Here is a 20,450-nt window from a genome sequence, read left to right as displayed (position 1 = left end):
GAGCTACACCGAGTTCTTCAGGTCTGGGATCTTTTAAGAAGGAGCCTCTGAAGAAGAGCTCTGTGTAGCTCGAAAGCTTGTCTCCCTCACCAACAGAAGTTGGTCCAATAAAAGATATTACCTCACCCATCTTGTCTCTCTTTTTGGAATTTTTCCTTTTTCTGAGTGTTCTCCCTTGTATTGCATTCTTTAAGGTTCCATATACCTAGCAAAATGTATTTTGGGTTTACTCACGGTTTAGTTCACAGTAGGTCTTCTTACACTTTTGTATTGTTTCATGGCCTTTTGCTTTACTTGGGCCCTATTCTCCTCTCATAGGTTATGAATACCTCCCACTGAAGTCAGTGTGAGTTATTCATCTCTGTTCTCATTGTTTTCCTTGATTTCTATTTTTGCTTCATTTTCTCTGCTTCTCTTTTTCTCTCCCCATTTTTCTTTCATTGTGCTATCCATTCTTAATCTTTCTCTCCCATATCTACTCTTCTCCCCATGGTTCTCTCTAGTTCTTTTTCTCTTTCTTCCAGCTCATCCCCTCTTGGCTCTTCATTTACACACTATTCCATTTGCTGCAATTTTACCCGCCCTGTGTATTAATTATGACAATGTAGCAGATTTTCTTTACTACAGTACTACTTTTTATGAAAAATATTACTTTGAAATATTGTTACTGAAATTTCACTAAGATTTTTTTAAAAAGTATTTAATAGAACTTTATCTTGTAGCTGATTCCAGAAATATCCTCCTTGTCTTGGTTTACTACCATTGTGCCTTTAATGATGGTATTTACCATTACTGCTGTCAAAGATGCGACAGATGACTGTGTAAGTATTTGCAGTAAGTTACTTTTACAAAGTCTTCAGCTGTCCATGTACTGTTACATAAATTACTAGGTAGCATATTATTCACATATTGATTCTAGTGCCATACTGTGTAGAAGGGGCACATGTATTCACAAAAAAGCTTTATTTGCGATCACTTGAGCACATTTGTGTCTTAAAAGGCACAGTGTCTAAAATATGTTTGGTAGATGTTGTGCTGTTGTTCAATTTAACAGATTTAGAAGTCTTCCTTTCCCATTCTGTTACAACTTCTGTCAGTAAGTATTATACACAGTGTGTTATAATCTGCTCATTAAATCACAGATAATAGATCTGATGGAGGTAAATCCTTGTCCCAAGTCTTGTATAAACAGATTAAAATGAATAAATGCCAAAAATAAATATTAGTCATTTTCAAACCCTTTGTTAACTTATCCCATATAATGGCCAAAGTCTTGTGACTTTTATGACTGTAAAGCATTTGATCCTGCTCTTACTTGTTAGTTCCAAAGCTCCCAGTTTTCTACAATGACATAATATTTGTATGAACTAATGACAATAAAAACCATAATGCATCTATATAGTGACTCGCAAGGATCCTAAAGCACTTATATAAACGGCTTTTTTACACTCCCTTTTCCACTTTGGAAAGGGTGGAAGTGGGCGGGGGAAAGGGTGGGGGCCAAAAAAGGAGTCAAATGCATGAGGAGTAAAGGTGTAGAATTTTACTAGTGGCATGGAGTTTTTAGTTACCAAATCTCACTTTTATCTGTAAAATACACTATTCGTATTTCTCCCCAATTTTAAAACAATCCATGTGTCTATATGAACCCTAGATTGGGGAAACGAAGTTAAACAAAACACTGTTGCAGATGACCTTTTAAATCTAACTTTTGTGTTAGATCTCATGTATAGCTATCATACTTTATGGCTAAAATGTTCTGATGCTACCTTGGTGCAGTTTTTTTTAACCCCATGTGAAGCATTTTGCATCAGATAAAGCACAAACAGGGAAAAAAACAATGGAAAATCATAGACATGATGCAAGGGACAAGGAGTGGTGAAATGGATCTGTGAGGCAGAAGTCTTACTGCAATAGCAGAGAAACCTCTGAGTTCTTCAGATTCTTTAGGATATATCTATGTGGCTGTAAAACTCCCACAGCAATGAGTCTCAGACCATAGGTCAACTGACCCGAGCTTGCAGCGCTCAGGCTGTGGGGCTATAAAATAACTGTAGAATTCAGGCTCAGGCTGCAGCATGGGTGGCGGGTATCATAGGCTAGGGGAGACTGTGCCTCCCAAAATGGCCTGGCATGGCCCTGCCCATGCTTCACCCCCAGGCCCCTGCCTGCAGTGCAATTCCTTCCTGCTCTTCCATAGTAGCCTAGGCTGACTGGGGCTGGGGAGAGCTGGTATGGTGCTGGGATTCATGGTGGCTGGTGCTGGCTCCGTGGCTGCACTGCCCACCTGGCACTTGGGGTGCTGGAACTGCACCCCCTGGCTTCCCAGTGCTCTGGGGCTCTGGTTGGGGGCTCAGCTGGAACTCCAGGGCTCGGGGCACTCCATGGCTGGGGGTGCTTGGGTGGCCTGGGGCAGGGGGCTGGGGCTAGGGCTATGGTGGGGGTGCTCTGGGCTCCTTCAGGGGATGGTGAGGGGCAGGGCCTTAAGTAGAAGGGGAGGGGCTGGGGGCTAGCCTCCCCCTATGGCTGGTTCAGCAGCTGCCCATGGGCTGTAGCCTAGGGTCTGAGACCCTGCCCCCTTGTGGGGTCTCAGGGTATGTCTATACTATACTGCCATTAGGATACCCATGGCTGGCCCATGCCAGTTGACTCAAGCTTGCAGGGCTCGGGCTAATTTGCAATGTAGATGTTCTGATGTGGGTTGCAGCCCAAGCTCTGGACCCTCCCACCTCTCAGGGTCCTAGAGCGTGAACACCAGTCTGAGCCTGGACATCTACACTACAATTCAACAGCCCAAGCCCCATGGACCAGCCGCATGTGTCTAATTGCAGTGTAGACATACCCCCAGAGACCAAAAGTCTACACTACTGTTTTATAGTCCTGCAGCCCAAGTCGGAGTCAATTGACCTGGGCCAGCCGCAGCCATGCTGCAGGTCTTTTATCATAGTATAGATGTACCTTGAGAATACAATCCTAGAAGGGTAGTACAGTCTATTTCATATTATGGAGATTTAAAGTTACTAATCCTAGCTGAGATCAAGCACTGATCTTTACTTAAAATGGAAAGCTGGGTTTGCCTTGGGAAGTATGAAGTAATAAGCTCTCCAAGGTAGCGTATACAGGAACATGACAATGACTTCAGTGTAAGCAGACTGATTTTAAAGACACTGACGTTTCACTGGAGAGCAGGGAAATTCTCTTTGATAAGGAGTAAGTTTCTGAAATCTCAAAAGCTGATATTCTTGAGGGAAGTGGTAAAGAGTGATACATGATTTATTGGGAATAGTTCAGTTAGAACGTGATACAGGCATGATTAAGAATCTCTGTATCCCAGTGAGATGGTACAAGACAGTTGCACCGTCAGAACTTTATTTTCTTTTTTTGAGGCTCATATTAATCAGACTCAGATGACTCCAAGGATTACAAGCTTTGATGTCAGGAAAAATAAAAACAGATTTAAAGGGAGAGGAAAAGCAGGGAGGAAACAACATTTTTACTGGGAGAGCACAAGCATCATAAGATCAGTCTTAGATTTTAAATTAAAAGAATGTGGTTGATACCAAGATCTTTGAATGAAAACTGAGCAGCATGAGCTATCATAGCATCTGCAAGTTCATGAGTAATTCTGTTATCTCCAGTTAACAAGACCCTTCACCTTGCATGGTCCCTTAAAATATGTATTAACTACTGATGCTAAACAATCTGTTTCACCTTGTATTTAGCGGTGACAGTCATTTCTCAGACCTGAAGAAGCACTCTGTGTAAGCTCAAAAGTGTGTTTCTCTCACCAACAGAAGTTGATCCAATAAAAGATATTACATTACCCACCTTGTCTCTCTCAGAAGCCTGTATGCCAAGAATCCGTTAAATAGGTGTTCGAATGAAACCGCCACATGACACTAGGGTCTTTTTGCAAAGAAAAATTTGTGAGGGAGATATGAAAGCTGAAAAAGTGAGAGAACAGAAAGAAGAACTTCTGGGGGACAGCTTGGCATGTATTTTGTTGTTAATTTTCATAGGATTAGAACATGTTAGTCTCTCAGGGTTTAAAACACAGTTGATAACTCTTGAACAAAAAGTAGAAGACTGTCTTGGTTCTGATAAGATTGTTAGACTAAGTTTGACCTGCCTCAGGTAATCTCTGTAACCACACATAAAGCTCTCCAAATTAGCATGTGGACAGTGTAACTAGAGTGTTTTCAGTAGTATTAGTCTGCAACCAGTTGGCTCTATTTCCTTTATGCTTTTGAGAATACCGTGAAAAATGACAAGCAAAAGAAATAATCTATAATGGATGAAGAGAATTGCCTCATTAAAATTAAAGTGGTGTTATCTGTCTCTTCCTCTGTAGAAGGAGGGGAGTGTGTTTTACAATAGAAAAGAAAGCAAAAAATATCAGACAGGATTAAGTATAAAAATACTTTGTATACACACGTACGTGTGTGTGTGTGTATATACACACACACGCTTTTATTCAAGGATCTCAGTCATTTGCAAATATTAAGTCTCTTCAACGCCCTGAGAGGTGGTTTACTAATTTTACAGATGGATAAACTAAGAAGCAAGGATTTCAAGTGGTTTATTCAAGATCACACAAGTGAAGTGGTGACAAAGCTGTGAACAGATGAGACTGCCCACTCATAGACCACTACACTACATTGCCTCTCTCACATAAGCTGTTCTTAACAGTACCAAAGAAACAGGAAAACAAATCTTATGGTGATCAGAAAAGTTACTGATTATAGAGTAAATTTAAAATTTACAGCCAAAGCAAAATGAAATCCAGCTTGTGACCTTCAATATGTATAAAAATAAATCATGTTGACATGAGTCAGAAAAGCAGAGGTGCAGTAAACTTGAACACTAAAATGAATGAGCAACTTAATCTATTCCACATGAATATTAAGTCTTGAACCAAGGTTGAATACAAACTCTCAAAAATTATTGAGAAAAATTAGGATTGGGCTTCATTAAACAACCGAAGTATCAAATGACTATGGTGATTAGCCAGAAAAAGTGTTTGGACAAGGGGAAAAAAAAAGGAAATACTACCACTACCATCCCTCTACTAGAAAGATGAAGGATGCTGAAAGATAAATCCTCACTCAAGTTTAAGTTGTAGTAAGAAGTTGTCACAAACTGCTTTTGATGAGCTCAAGTCCAGGTACGTATTTTGTGTGCCCTCTTTTTCATCTTATGTTTGCTTTGTCTCTCTCCAAGAAAATTTATATGTATACCTCTAATTTATAATGGCAGCTGTCTTCCCTCAAAGTTTCTCATAGACTTTCACACTACCCCTCACCAGCCCAAGTTTACACATTTCAGCTTATTCTGACAAAGCCAAGCTTCTGCCACAGCCAGGTTTCCCCATCCTTCTATTCTCTGTCAACTTGCTAGCTTAATCCTGAAGCTTTCAGTCAGTAATTCTTCATTGTCTTTTGATATATTTAACATGGATATTTATTTTTCTGGTGTCCACACTTCCAAAAATTGGAATGGGTTCAGAAAAGAGACAATGATTTGGGTTCTGGAAAACCTTACCTAGAGCGAGAGATTTAAGAAGCATTATTTATTTATTTATTTAGCATATTAAATAGATGATTAAGGTGACTTAATCAGGTTCTATAAGATTTGTTAATAGATATACCACACAAAGGCATTCAATGGAAGTTGAAGCTAGACAAATTCAGACTAAAAGTATGGTGCACTTTAAAAGTAGGGGTAATAAGTCATTGGAAGAAGTTACCAAGGGATGTTATGGGCTCTCTGTATATGTCTGCAAAGAAAAACCCCCAGTGTCAAGTCTCAGAGTCTGAGTCAACTGGAGCTAAAAAGAGCAGTGTAGTTGTTCAGGGTCGGGCTGGAGTCTGAGGTCTGAAACCCAACCAAAGGGGGGGAGGGTCTCAGAGCCCAGGCTCCAGACCAAACCCAAACATCTACACTATTTTTAGCCCCGCAGGCCAGGCCCTGTGAGCCCCAGTCAATTGACCCAAGCTCTGAGAGTCAGGCTACATCTACACTACAGCCGGGATCTACGCTCTGAGATCTATCCACCGGTGGTTGATTTAGTGGGTCAAGTGAAGACCCGCCAAGTCGACAGCAGATCACTCTCCAGTTGACCCCTGTACTCTACCGCCGACGAGAAGAGTAAGGTAAGTCGACAGGAGAGTTTCTCTTGTTGACCCCCTGCGGTAACGTGACCTAAGGTATGTCAACTCCAGCTACGTTATTCACGTAGCTGGAGTTGTGTAGCATAGGTCGACTTACCGCAGTAGCGTAGACATAGCCGCAGTGCCATGGGTTTTTCTTTGCAGTGTAGACATACCCTTTGTCACTTAGGCTTTGTCTATACTGGCACTTTCCTCATTAAAACTTTTGTCACTTAGGGATGTGAAAAAACATCCCCTTGAACGACAAAAGTTTTAACAGCAAAAAGCGTGGACAGTGTTTCATTGGCGGGAGCCTTTCTGTCGACAAAGTTACCGCCCCTCATTCGGCATGGTTTTATTTTGTCACCGAGACTTGAGAGCTCTCTCCCTGCGACAAAGAGTGGGCTACCCAGTACACCTTACAACAGTGCAGCTGCAGTGACACAGCCACGCCATTATAAGGTGTGCAGTGTAGACGTAGCCTTAGTCTTTAAATCAGGATTGGCTGTCTTTCTAAAAGAAATGCTCTAGCTCAAGTAGAAATCATCAGTGGATGAAATTTTATGGCCTGTATTATGCAGGAGGTGACATTAAATTTTCATAATTGTTCCTTCTGGCCTTACAAATCTATGAACAATTGTCTCTTTGCCCACCTCTCCGCCTCCACCCGTAGAGTTCTCCTTTATCCTTTCATTAAAAATATATGGCTGGGATTTACAAAGGAGCCTAAAGCCTTTGTAAGATGCCCAAATCCCATTGAATTTCCCAATGAATTACCTTGGGCTCCTCTGGAAATCTCAGCCCACGTCTTTATAAGAAATTAAAGTATGTTTGAAGTAAAATTAAAAGAAAAGGTAAAGCAGCTAGTCTGGTGTCCTCTCTACTATGTATTATCTGTCTGTGGAGACCTTTTGAAGAAGGCTGCCCACTGAGCATGAAGGGAAGCCAGCTCAGATGTGTTAGTGGGAACATACCACCATCATCACCCCTGTTCAGTGAGAACAATATACAAATTCTAAAAATTTTAAAAGCAGCAGTGCCTTTGGTATCCATGGAATTTGCTTGCTGTTTCTAAACAGCCCCTGTTTCTAAACAATCACAGATAACAACACATCACTGAAAGAGCATTCACTTGATCTGGCAGACACAATGCTTAGTCTTCAGTTCAAGGTTCTCAAACTTTGATAATAAAAATGGAACTTGCTTCACGCTGAGAACAAATAGACCATACAAAATAAGAAATAATAAAAATAACAAATAATAATTTTTGAATTACATAAAATAAGTTTTCTGCCAAACTAGAGGTAAAACAATTTTGAGACGGTTTGTGCTATTGATGTTTAAATAAATGTACTATTACATTTAGAGTAAGCTATCTGGTCAAAAGCCAGGGTTGCTTTGGATTTCTTTAATGTGTAACATTAACAAAACCTTTGACAGCCACTAAGTTTTTTTTCTTGAATAAAAATACATGCTGTAACAAGTTGTTTCTCAAAAATAAGTCATTTTACATGTTTCATCTTCAAAGAAAGTCATAAAATGTAATGATGATTGAATGTTGGGCCAAAAATGATTTTTTAATAAAATAAGTATTGAGCATGTGTGTCTTAGAAATGGAAAGAGCCTATTGTAGCCAAAGAGTTGAAAATCAAAAATGTTGGGCTAGATTCTGCAACCCTTATTGACCTTGAGTAGTATTTACTTCAAATAGGCTTACTAATTGACATGAGTAAGGTTTTATATTTTCCTGTAACTGGGCTGATTGTTCCCTCAGAATCAGACTAAAATGCTCTTATGTAACACCTGTGAGCCCCAATTCTGCAAGGTGTGTTCAGTGGTGCAGCAACTAGTGGTGCTGGCTTGAAGTAGTGATAGCAAACACCAAATGCATGGTTTCCATCATAGGCGCCGACTGGAACACCCATGGGAAAAATGGTGGGTGCTGAGCACCCACCAGCAGCCCCCCCACAGCTCCTCCCCCTCTCTCCAGCGCCTCTCGCCTGCTGATCAGCGCCTCCCACTCCCTTCCTGTGCCTCCCGCCCACCGCAAATAGCTGTTCTGTGGCGTGCAGGAGGCACTGGAGAGGAGGAAGTAGGCCCCCCAGCACATTAGAAAGTCTACTTCTCTGGTTTCTATGGCTTCCATCATCTGCTCCCCCACTATAAAGTTTGTTCCAGCACCCTTGGGTGTGTTCAAGGGGCAAGTGCAAGCCTAATGCTTCTTCAAATGCTTGCTCATGTTCATTCCATTCTAGGGTGTGCACGTGCCCATGTGCATGGTCATTGGAGATTTTTGTCTTAGCGGTATCTGTAGGGCTGGTGACAGCGCCCCCTTGAGTGCCATGCTCATGCGTCGGTATATCAGGCGCCGCCAGCTCTACACTCTCTCAGTTCCTTCTTACAACCGGTGGTGGTTAGTCAGAGTGCCTTTCCTTGCATAGCAAGGGCTAGCAGTTTTGTCTCTACTGACTTGAGCTGTAGGACCTTGTAAATAGTTTGTTTATAGTAGTTAGTGTTAAGTAGTTTAGTAGTTAGAATCCCAGTGGGGACTTTGCCGCAGGCAGGGCATGCCCGGGTCTCCCGGGTTTAAGCCCTGTGTGGACTGAAACAGGCCTATGCCTGTAAGTGACCTCCACAGCAGCTGCCTCAAGTGCTTGGGGGAATCACACATGAAGGACAAGTGCCGTATTTGTCAGAACTTTCGGCCCAGGAGTCAGAGGGAGTGGGATATTTGTTTGCAGGCTGCTCCTCATGGAGTCTGTCCTTCATCCGGCTTCCAAGCCATCCTGCCAAGACTCACCAAGTACCTGCCTGGCACTGCTTCCCATTGCCGGTGCCCAAGAAGAAAGCAAGGAAGCATGGCTCCCCAGCACCAGGCAAGAAGGGCCATCGGAAGGGACCCAGCTTGGGCTGCCCAGCCACTCCAGAGCCACGCATCTGTGCCGGTTGGGGCTCTTAGCTCCTTAAAAGGTCCACTGCAACTCCCAGGAGTGGTAGGGGACCCAAACCCCTGATGACATCGAAGTCCCAAGCTCTCATGGCACCAAGATAGCAGAGGCCTCCACCTGCGCCGCCGACACAGCACGTGCTGCAGGAAACAGTAGAGGCTCCCCACGAGGGCAAGCAGCCACTAAGATCCCTCAGAGGGTAGTGGAGCGCGACCGATCCCCCGAGACGAGACAGTGCTTTCCACCTCTGCACCGCAGATTGCCAGAGTCACAGCCCAGATCATCTGGGCCCTGCCCTTGGTCACTGGCACCACAATCGTGGTCCCCCTGTCTCAACACGGATTGCCTAGAGGAAGGTGCTGGTGTCTGTACTACTGGCACCATTTGCCCTTCTGCTGGTCGACCTCTCCGTGCAGATCTTGGTCGCCTGCCCCTGGAGAGTGCTACCCATCACATCTCCGGTCCCCCTGGCACTGACACCGGTCCCCTCAATACCGGCACCGATCCTCTTGCTCCAGGAACTGGTCTCCAGTGGCGATGGTCATCCGGCAGACTCAGGTGGCGATGACCCCACCGTGCTCTCTGGAAGATGAATTTCTCTGGCACAGAAGGGCAGCCCGGCCCGGCAAAGCATCCTGGGAATCAGAAGTGCTCATTTTGAAGATGCACTTGAGAGCAACGCCTGGATCCAACTTGTTCTATGTTTGACCGCCTTCGTCCCTACCATTCGGCCTGGTTATGGGTCACCTCGGACTGCTGGGTGCTGGACATAGTTTCTCGGGGCTGTATCCTGCAATTTTCAGCTGCCCCTCCCTCCGTCCCCTCTTCTTCTCCGTCCCTCTTTGAGGACCCTTCTCACGAGCAACTCCTTGTCCAAGAGGTCAAGAACCTCCTACGCGTGGGGGTGGTGGAGGAGATCCTTTGGGACATGAAGGGAAAAGGGTTCTATTCCCGCTACTTCCTAATTCTGAAAGCAAAAGAGGGACTCAGACCCATTCTGGAACTGCGTCGCCTCAGCAAGTCTTTCAGAAAGTTGAAATTTCGCATGGTCTCCCTGGCCTCCATCATCCCCTCCCTGGATCCGGGAGATTAGTATGCCACTCTCAAGGTCACAGATGTTTCCTCCATTTCATAGTGGGCAGATGCCATTTTCAATTCATGGTGTTGCCCTTTGGCTCTCAGGGTGTTCACAAAGTGTATGGAGCTAGTGGCCTGAGATATCAAGGGGTCCAGGTCTTCCAATATCTCAACAACTGGCTCATCAAGGACAGGTCTCAGTAGCAAGTACAGAGGAGCCTTGAACTAGTGCATGTCACCTGCTGTGACGGGGGCCTATTAATAAACGAGAAAAAATCCACTTTATCACCTGTCCAGCGAATAGAATTCATGGGGTGGGTCTCGACTCCACGCGAGCCAGAGCCTTCCTTCTGGAAGCGCGTTTTCAGGCCATGTCAGACTTGATCTCCCATGTAAAGAACAACCCGCTCACCACAGCCCAAACCTGCCTGTGGCTGTTGGGCCACATGGTTGCTTGTACATACATTATCAGCCATGCTCGGCTCCATCTCCGGCCTCTGCGAGTGTAGCTGACGTTGGTCTACATCCCCAACAGGCACGACCTAGACCAGGTAGTCAGGGTGCCGGACCACATATGGTTGTCGGACCCGTCATTGACCGTAGTCTCTGATGCTTCGGACCTGGGCTGGGGAGCCCACCTGGGTGAGCTGAGCACCCAGGGCACTGGTTGTGGGATGATCAACGTCAGGGAGCTCAGAGCTGTTCGCCTGGCCTGCCAGGCTTTCTTGCCCCACCTAAAGGGCAAAGTGGTGCAGCTCCTTATGGACAATACCGCCACGTTGTATTACATCAGTAGGTACCAGGTCTTCAGCCCTTTGTCAAAAAGCTCTCTGCCTTTGGGATTTTTGTGTGTGGCATGCCATTCATCTAATAGTCACTCACTTGCCTGGAACCAGGAACATCTTGGCAGATCACCTCAGCAGGACTTTCTCGTCTTGCCATGAGTGGTCGCTCCATCCCGAGGTAGTCAGTATTATCTTCCGGAAGTGGGGAACTCCCAAGGTGGACTTGTTGTGTGTCCCACCAGAACAGGAAATGGCATGTGTTCTGTTCCCTAGAATGGAATGTCCATGAGCAACGCATCTTGAAGAACAACAGTTATGAAGAGGTAGGTAACCATTTTTTTAAATGGGCTCCTTGTGCTTAATGTTAGACGTGAGTTTAAGTAAGTTGCTGAATTTGGGACATAGTGCAGTATGTTAATGTGGATGAGGGAAATACACCAGATTAAATTTATCTGGATGTTTTGGATTTTTAAATGGGCTGAGAACTGGCTGAAGGACTGCAAACAATTCACTAAGGATAACCATCAGTGTATTGAGATGTTGGAGATATTTAGATGGATTTCTATGGGACTGGGGTTAGATTTAGTCTTACTGAACATTGCCATCAGTCAACTTGAAGTGAACTAAAAATGCATATTAATGAATGCAAATGCAGTTTAATACTAAACTGGAAGGAGTTGCAAACAAATAATACAAAAAAACAGAGAGGCTAGGAAAAAACAAAATTAACTCCAATGTGGGGAAAATTGCAAACTAGAATAAATAAAGAAAAATTATCCAAAATACTTATGTTCAGTGGGGAAGGAGATACCTGGAAAATATTAATTCCAAAAAAGACTTATATAAGAAGGAAGAGTGGACATGGTATTAGCTATGAGTTTAAAACAAAATATGGGAAAAAAATATCCAAAGCAATTTTGGGCTAGGGATCGTAGTGCCAGGACATGATAGTACTTTTCTAGTGGGTCTTGTAACAGTGCACCAGAAACACTGTTCTCAGTGTTTGGTTACCTCTTGGAAAGATGTAGATAAATTTCAGAGAGTTGGAAAAAGAGCAACAAAAATAGCTGAGGCTGGATGGATAGATTTATGAAGAAAGATTATATGAGCTAAATATGTAAAACTAGTTGAGCAACTATTAAGTGGGAATGGTACATAATAATTCATAAATATTTATAAGGACACCAAGAATGGAGAGGAATTATTTAGAATGGTATCAGTGGCATAATTTGGAATATTTACATGAAAATGAGAGAAGAATTATTTTGTGGAATATAAAGGAAAAGTTATTTATAAAAAGTTCTTCCAGTGAAAGTGTGTCTTTTAGGCTGTGGGATAGTTTACTAAAGAAAGGCAGAGGAAGCCTTTCTCTGGGCACATAAAACTGGACTGGACAAAGCAGTAGAAAACTTGTTTTTCGTTGGCAATGTTATGGATGAGGAGAGCAATTTTCGATCTGTAATGTCTATGATTTAATGTATACTTATTTAGTTAGCAACAGTCAATAAATACTTTTATAGGCAATGGCTTGCTAATTTTTATATTAAATGCATAGAATATTGCATGTGTTAATTAAATTATTGTGGGGCAAATACTTTAGTGTTTACCAATTCATTTTTAAAAACAAAGAGTTTATTAAAATATTTTTTATGTCATGAAAATTATGTAAAATAAATGTGTGACATTCTGGTCCCATTGAAGTCAATGGATTTCACTCACAGAGACTGCTTGCTTGCTTAAAGTTATCTGTATACTTAAGTTCCTTGTTTGATCAGGTCCTTATGTTCACTTTGGATCACAAAAAACTAACTAGTATTTTTATGTCATTAATATTGCAGTTTCGCCATAAGAGTGATAACCAGGTGAACAATCGACAGGCTGAAGTACTCATTGATGGCAGGTAAGAAACAGATTTTAAAGATGGTCGATTTATTTTTAACTTTTAGATTATCTCACCAATATTCAATCACAATTCTTTTGCATTTTCAAGCTATAGGGCTATGCAATTGAACCATCAAAATTTTTTTTTCCTGTAAGATAACAGAGATTTCACTGAGGAATTTCTTGGTTTGATCCAGTTTTAAGATTCACTCTTTCTCATAATCCATATTCCTGCTGATTTTAATTAGATTTGGTTGTCTAGAATGATAGAAGAATTTGGTACCTTAGAAATTCTTTAACTCTTATTTTTTTAGTTTCATTTTAATTTTGCTCATTGTACTTCTGTTGTCTCAAACTACTTTTAAAATTTCCTTTTAAAGATTCACATGAACAGTCTAGTACATTGACTTTAATCCTATTAAACACAAAAAACTATTTTAGAAGAACATTATTAAGGTTTTGTGACAAAGTTCCTGCTCTACCTTGGTGGGTCTTGCGCTTATTGGCGGATTTGCTCGCCTTGGTCCCCCAGCTTGGCCATTTTTCTGAACCCACAGTCCAGGTCGACTCCTCCTGTGTCTGACCAGGAGTTGGAAGGATTTGGGGGGAACCCGGGCCCGCCCTCTACTCCGGGTTCCAGCCCAGGGCCCTGTGGAATGCAGCTGTCTAGAGTGTCTCCTGGAACAGCTGTGCGACAGCTACAACTCCCTGGGCTACTTCCCCATGGCTTCCTCCCAACACCTTCTTTATCCTCACCATAGGACCTTCCTCCTGGTGTCTGATAATGCTTGTACACCTCAGTCCTCCAACAGTCCGCCTTCTCACTCTCAGCTCCTAGTGCCTCTTGCTCCCAGCTCCTCACACGCACACCACAAACTGAAGTGAGCTCCTTTTTAAAACCCAGGTGCCCTGATTAGCCTTCCTTAATTGATTCTAGCAGCTTCTTGATTGGCTGCAGGTGTTCTAATCAGCCTGTCTTAATTGTCTCCAGAAGCTTCCTGTTTGTTCTGGAAACTTCCCTGTTACCTTACCCAGGGAAAAGGGACCTACTTAGCCTGGGGCTAATCTATTGGCCTTCTATTACGCTCCTGTAGCCATCTAGCCCGATCCTGCACAGTTCCAAGGTTAAGTACTCAAAATTTAGGAAATGCCAGAATTAAGGTTGCTCATGCAACCTTAATTCGCCCCCTTCTGTATATGCATATGATACAGTCTTTAATTATATGATCACATACTATTTTTTTCTTCCTCATTCAGTGCACAGGATAGATGGTGCTCACTTAATAAGCAGCTGTTCAATATTTTGTTTTCTCCTCATTGTTCAATGTGTGATTCCATCCGTTATTTACTGCGCGCTATTCAAACCCTGCTTTGAAGACAGAATTATTAATTTCTTCATAGGTTTTTCTATGATGCACATCAATACAGTATATGAGTGCTTCACAAATATTAATGAATTTATGTTTCCCAAGTGGGCATTATCTCCATTTACAGATGGTAAACTGAGTCACAGAGAGACGAAAGTAAAAGTATCCACTAATTTTGGGTGCACAATTTGAGATGCCTAGGACTTGATTTTTCAGAGTACTTAGCATTATGTAGCATGTTATATGTTCAGAGACATTGACTTCAGCTGTGAGTACTCAGCACTTCTGCAAATCAGACCAAGGGACTCAAGTCAGACACCCATAAAATGAGGAACACACAATTAGTGACTCCGTGTGAAAAGTTTTGTTTTAGCTAGCCTGAAATGGGAACCCTGTGGTGGAGACCAATATAGAATCCAGTTATCCAGGGCAGAATTCAACTTCCTTAACCATGAGACCATCCTTTCTCCTCCTGCAGTCCCCTGCCTCGTTCACTACACTTGTTCCAACCTCTTCAACATAGGAGGCAGTGATCATATAGACAGCCGTCTCTTACTCCACCACCCTGATTCATCCCCAAAGCAGGTCCATCTTGTGCACTGAATGAGGCAGGGTTCCTGTGACAAAAATAATATGTGATCACATAATTAACGACAGTATCATAATACGTGTGAGTAAGGGGTCCAAATTAAAGTGGCTCAGGCAACCTTAATTCTGACATTTTTAACTTTTGAGTGCTTGAGTTAAATGTAGAGTAGGAGTCCTTGCTGCAGGAAAGAGGAGCGAGGTCAAGTGGCAACTCCCCCAGGCCCCAGAAGAGGTAGTAGCTTGTTCTTAAGGATTAAGGAACCCTTCACTCCATGTTTTTTTTGGTGAGACTGTGGCCACATCCTGGACTGGAAAAGTAAGTGGTAGTAAGTGGCCAGGGAGGCAGCCTCAGAGCACTTCTGGGTCCTTGATATTGCTGCCAGTCAGAGCCTGGGCTCCCCTACAAGCCAGGCAGCAGCAAGGATGGCATTACCCCTTCCCTCCTTGTGATGAGGGCGACATAGGCATTGTAAGCCCTGAAGTAAGGGTGTGAGGCCTTCAGGGGCCTGGAGTTGGGCTGGAAAGTCCTTTTTGGGGGACACTGGACTACTATAATTTATTGGACTCCATAACCCTGGAAAGAGGTAGACTTCTGTGGTGACCTGGCAAGAGGGCTGAGTTACTATCTACCAGAGTGACCACCAGCAGGAGACGCTAGAGATGGGGGAAGAGTTGAAATCCAGGGACCTAATCTCTAGGCAGTACCAATGGTAAGGTCAGCCCGGTCACCATATGCAATAGCTTAGGTTTTTAAAATCAAACTGAAAAAAAAAAGAAATTCCATCATGTGGCATCATATTGATACACACGTGGTTCATCAGCAGGTTTGGAACCATGGCAAAGATTCTGCCATTTGAGGTTATGGAGTAACTGATAGTAGTAGTAGATTATTGTTTACGTGGACCAGCTCTTGAGGGGGATGGGACACTTTGTCAATGGATTTCACAGATATTTGCTGACAGCAGAGGAAACTCAGGAATCTTGGGTTCCATTTCAGGACAGTGTGCTCTAGGTGCAACAGACACTTCTGGCAATTTCCTCCCAAGTTCGATTCCTTCTGTTCTATCCCCTCCAATCTGTCTCAGTCCCTTTCCTGCCTCTACCTCACTACTGACTCCTGTTCCACTGACATTGTCTTCACCTAGTCAGTCCCAGTCTCCACTTCAATGGCTTTTGATATTAATCCCAATCTCCTTGCCCAGCCACTGCCTAGGAACTGAAAGCCCTAGTGTTCACTTCCCAGTATCTCCTGTCTGAGTCCCAGTTTCTCCCTTTCTGGTCTCCTTATCCAGCCATTCCCTGTTCCCTCTCCTTATCCAGCCATTCCCTGTTCCCTCCCTATCTCTCTCTTTTATCTCCCCCTGAACTCCAGTTGCCGCTTCCACTGCCCACATTCCCGTTCCAACTGGATTCCAGCACTAGTCTTCCTCTCATCCAATCTCGATGTCCTCACCTACCATGGTTCCTTGTCCCATTGTCTTTGCCCAGTCAGCCCCAATTCTCCCCCCTGTACATCCCTTGTCAGATCTGTCTCCCCTCACGCCTACCTCCTTTCTGCTGCCCCATTGGTTCCCACTTCCAGTACCCCCCATTTCCTTTCCCAGCTCCCAGACCTTGTCTCCTTGCCCAGCCAGTCCCAGTCTCCACCCCCTGCCAGCCTCCAGTCACAGGCTCTGCCTCCCAGGCTCCTTGGCCCAGTCACCTACTCCACAGGCCTTCTCCTGCAACACCTTATGTCCAGCTCTTGTCCCTTCTGCATTTGAATCAGATGGCTTCCTCCTCCATGCTGCTTGGGTGCCAGCAGGGGCACGATTGAAAGGACAGGAGAGAGAGGCTCCCTGCTCTTCTTTCCAGTGCCAAGCCCCACCCTGGCCCAGATCAGTCAGGAGCATCCATTATAAGGAAAGTCTGGCTTTGCTTCTGTAGTCAGGAGCTGTAGGGAGCATGCTGTGGAGATGGTGCTTGTGCAGTCTGGTCATCCTACGAGCTATAAGAGGCTCAAGCAAGCTCATTGAAGGCAAATTCTTCTGAGATTTTTGAGTTGCTAAGATCTAGCACAAGGGTGGGCAAACTTTTTGGCCTGAGGGCCACATCAGGTTTCTGAAATTGTATGGAGGGTCGGTTAGGATAGGCTGTGCCTCCCCAAATAGCCAGGTGTGGCCCGGCCCCCGCCCCCTATCCAACCCCCCTGCTTCTCGCCCCCTGACAGCCACCCCGGGACTCCTGCCCCATCCAACCCCCCCGTTCACTGTCCCCTGATGGCCCCCCAGGACCCTTACCCATTCACCCCTCCCTGTCCCCTGATCACCTCCAGAGCCCAGCCCCTGACTGCCCCCCGCCACCTCATCCAACCCCTCTTCTCATTCCTGACTGCCCACCAGGATCCCTGCCCCATCCAAACACCCCTTCTCCCTGACTGCCCCCAGAACCCCTGCCCCTGACTGCCCTCTGCCGCCCCATCCAACCCCCTTTCTCCTTCCTGACTGCCCCCCGGGACCCCTGCCCTCATTCAACCCCCCTGTTCCCCCCACTCTGACTGCTCTGACCCCTATCCACACCCCTGACCACCACCCTGAACTCCCCTGCCTTCTATCCAACCCCCCCCCAGCTCCCTGCCCCCTTACCGTGCTGCCTGGAGCACCGGTGGCTGGCAGCGCTACAGCCGCGCTGCCCGCTAGAGCCGTCCACGCCACCATGCAGCACAGAGCACCGGGTCAGGCCGTGGCTCTGCAGCTGCGCTGCCCGGCAAGAGCTTGCAGCCCTGCTGCCCAGAGCCTTGTGTCGGCGGCACCGTGAGCTGAGGCTGCAGGGGAGGAGCTGGGGGCTAGCCTCCCAGGCCAGAAGCTCAGGAGCCGGGCAGGAAGGTCCCGCGGACCAGATGTGGCCCGCGGGCCGTAGTTTGCCCACCTCTGATGTAGCTAGTCTCTGGATATGTGTGAACTGTGATTTTTCAAAAGTTTGTAGCTTGGCCAAATTTGGGTGGCTTTTCACGGGGATGGCAAAAGGCACATCCCTGACACGAAGGCCAACCCTCGGCCCAATTTCAAGTCCCTGCTCCAAAGCACTAGGGCACTAGAGCTTGCCAAAAAAAAAACAAAAAACCCAAAGGAAAAAAAAAAGATTTCCAGGTCTTTAACATTGAAAAATAATGTTAGCTTCATTCTTGGGAATGTCTGAATTGTTTTCTAGATTTTTCCAAAACCATTCAAGCTGAGGCCACCCAGCTTGGAGAATTGCATCCCAAATGGTTAAAATCTTGCAAAGTTATAAGCAACTGAATATATAGGGTCTTATGAGCAGAAATGTCCAGCAATCTTAATAATGGCCAGTGTTACTGGCCCTTTGTACAATGATTAGTGCCAATGTACAATGTAGTGCCAATCTTTAAAAAAGGGAAGAAGGAGGATCCTGGGAACTACAGGCCAGTCAGGCTCACTTCAGTCCCCGGAAAAATCATGGAGCAGCTCCTCAAAGAATCAATCCTGAAGCACTTAGAGGAGACGAAAGTGATCAGGAACAGTCAGCATGGATTCACCAAGGGAAGGTCATGCCTGACTAATCTAATCGCCTTCTATGATGAGATTACTGGTTCTGTGGATGAAGGGAAAGCAGTGGATGTATTGTTTCTTGACTTTAGCAAAGCTTTTGACACGGTCTCCCACAGTATTCTTGTCAGCAAGTTAAAGAAGTACGGGCTGGATGAATGCACTATAAGGTGGGTAGAAAGTTGGCTAGATTGTCGGGCTCAACGGGTAGTGATCAATGGCTCCATGTCTAGTTGGCAGCCGGTGTCAAGTGGAGTGCCCCAGGGGTCGGTCCTGGGGCCGGCTTTGTTCAATATCTTCATAAATGATCTGGAGGATGGTGTGGATTGCACTCTCAGCAAATTTGCGGATGATACTAAACTGGGAGGAGTGGTAGATACGCTGGAGGGCAGGGATAGGATACAGAGGGACCTAGACAAATTGGAGGATTGGGCCAAAAGAAATCTGATGAGGTTCAATAAGGATAAGTGCAGGGTCCTGCACTTAGGACAGAAGAACGCAATGCACAGCTACAGACTAGGGACCAGATGGCTAGGCAGCAGTTCTGCAGAAAAGGACCTAGGGGTGACAGTGGACAAGAAGCTGGATATGAGTCAGCAGTGTGCCCTTGTTGCCAAGAAGGCCAATGGCATTTTGGGATGTATAAGTAGGGGCATAGTGAGCAGATCGAGGGACGTGATCGTCCCCCTCTATTCGACATTGGTGAGGCCTCATCTGGAGTACTGTGTCCAGTTTTGGGCCCCACACTACAAGAAAGATGTGGATAAATTGGAAAGAGTCCAGCGAAGGGCAACAAAAATGATTAGGGGTCTGGAACACATGACTTATGAGGAGAGGCTGAGGGAACTGGGATTGTTTAGTCTGCAGAAGAGAAGAATGAGGGGGGATTTGATAGCTGCTTTCAACTACCTGAGAGGTGGTTCCAGAGAGGATGGTTCTAGACTATTCTCAGTGGTAGAAGAGGACAGGACAAGGAGTAATGGTTTCAAGTTGCAGTGGGGGAGATTTAGGTTGGATATTAGGAAAAACGTTTTCACTAGGAGGGTGGTGAAACACTGGAATGCGTTGCCTAGGGAGGTGGTGGAATCTCCTTCCTTAGAAGTTTTTAAGGTCAGGCTTGACAAAGCCCTGGCTGGGATGATTTAATTGGGGATTGGTCCTGCTTTTGAGCAGGGGGTTGGACTAGATGATCTCCTGAGGTCCCTTCCAACCCTGATATTCTATGATTCTATGATTAATCCTTTCTTGGAACTTATTAGGTCGTGACAAAAAACTAATACTGTACTATGGAAACTTTGTGGTTGTGATTATAAATGCTTTGACTTATATAACACCTTTCATCAAAGATTTCAATATATTTTATGGACATAGATTATTTCTTAAGATGTTGATATTTCCATGAAGGTGCTTTTAGATTTTTCTGAGTACTAGGTCAGCAGTTAGTCTATCCACTGCTTGGTTTCAAGGCTCACTATGGAGTTTTCACTTACTGTTTCAGTCATTACTGTATAATAGTTGTTTTTTCTCAATTGCTTCCTCTCTCATCTTTGACTTAGCTTGTTATAACAGTATGTATATTGTTTGTCTGCTCTGGAATAAAGACAGGAGTCAGTGGATGTGGTTTCATTAGGTTGCAATTTTATTCTCTTAAAATATCTGTGAGTACTCGGCAACAAAATGTATAGGCAGATCATCATCCTTTCCTTAATCATATCCACATAATCCCCAACCCAGGTCCTAGTCACCCTTCCCTCATATGAGGTGAAAGGGGACGAGGCTATAAAAGGAGGGGGTTGACTCCCCGCTGTTTCAGATGTAAGAGCCCCAAACTCCCATCCTCAGCTGCCTTAAAAGGGGCCTAGGAATAGGAGAGAGGTTGGCTCCCTGCTGATGGGATGTAGGAGCCCCAAAGTTTCTTTAGAATCATAGAACTGGAAGGGACCTTGAGAGGTCATCTAGTCCAGTCCCCTGCATATGTGCAGGATTAATTATCTAGACCATTCCTGACAGGTGTTTGTCTAACCTGCTCTTAAAAATCTCCAGTGATAGAGATTCCATAATCTCCCTAGGCAATTTATTCCAGTGCTTAACCACCCTGACAGCTAGAAAG

At 44.7% G+C, this 20,450-nt stretch overlaps 1 protein-coding gene across 1 annotated transcript in view; it reads left to right on the top strand.

Moving 5' to 3' along the window:
* Positions 1-20,450, top strand: part of ATP8B4 (ATPase phospholipid transporting 8B4 (putative)) — a 157,077-nt gene that overhangs the window by 36,059 nt on the left and 100,568 nt on the right. The window contains exons 4-5 of the mRNA XM_077828428.1: positions 723-821; positions 12,798-12,859. Coding sequence (XP_077684554.1) covers positions 723-821; positions 12,798-12,859 — 161 coding nt within the window. The remainder of the gene's footprint in view (positions 1-722; positions 822-12,797; positions 12,860-20,450) is intronic.

Source organism: Eretmochelys imbricata, chromosome 10 (genome assembly GCF_965152235.1).
Source record: "Eretmochelys imbricata isolate rEreImb1 chromosome 10, rEreImb1.hap1, whole genome shotgun sequence".
NCBI classification, from domain to species: Eukaryota; Metazoa; Chordata; order Testudines; family Cheloniidae; genus Eretmochelys; species Eretmochelys imbricata.
Note: the sequence above shows the minus strand (reverse complement) of the source record. Positions and strands in the feature narration are given on the sequence as shown.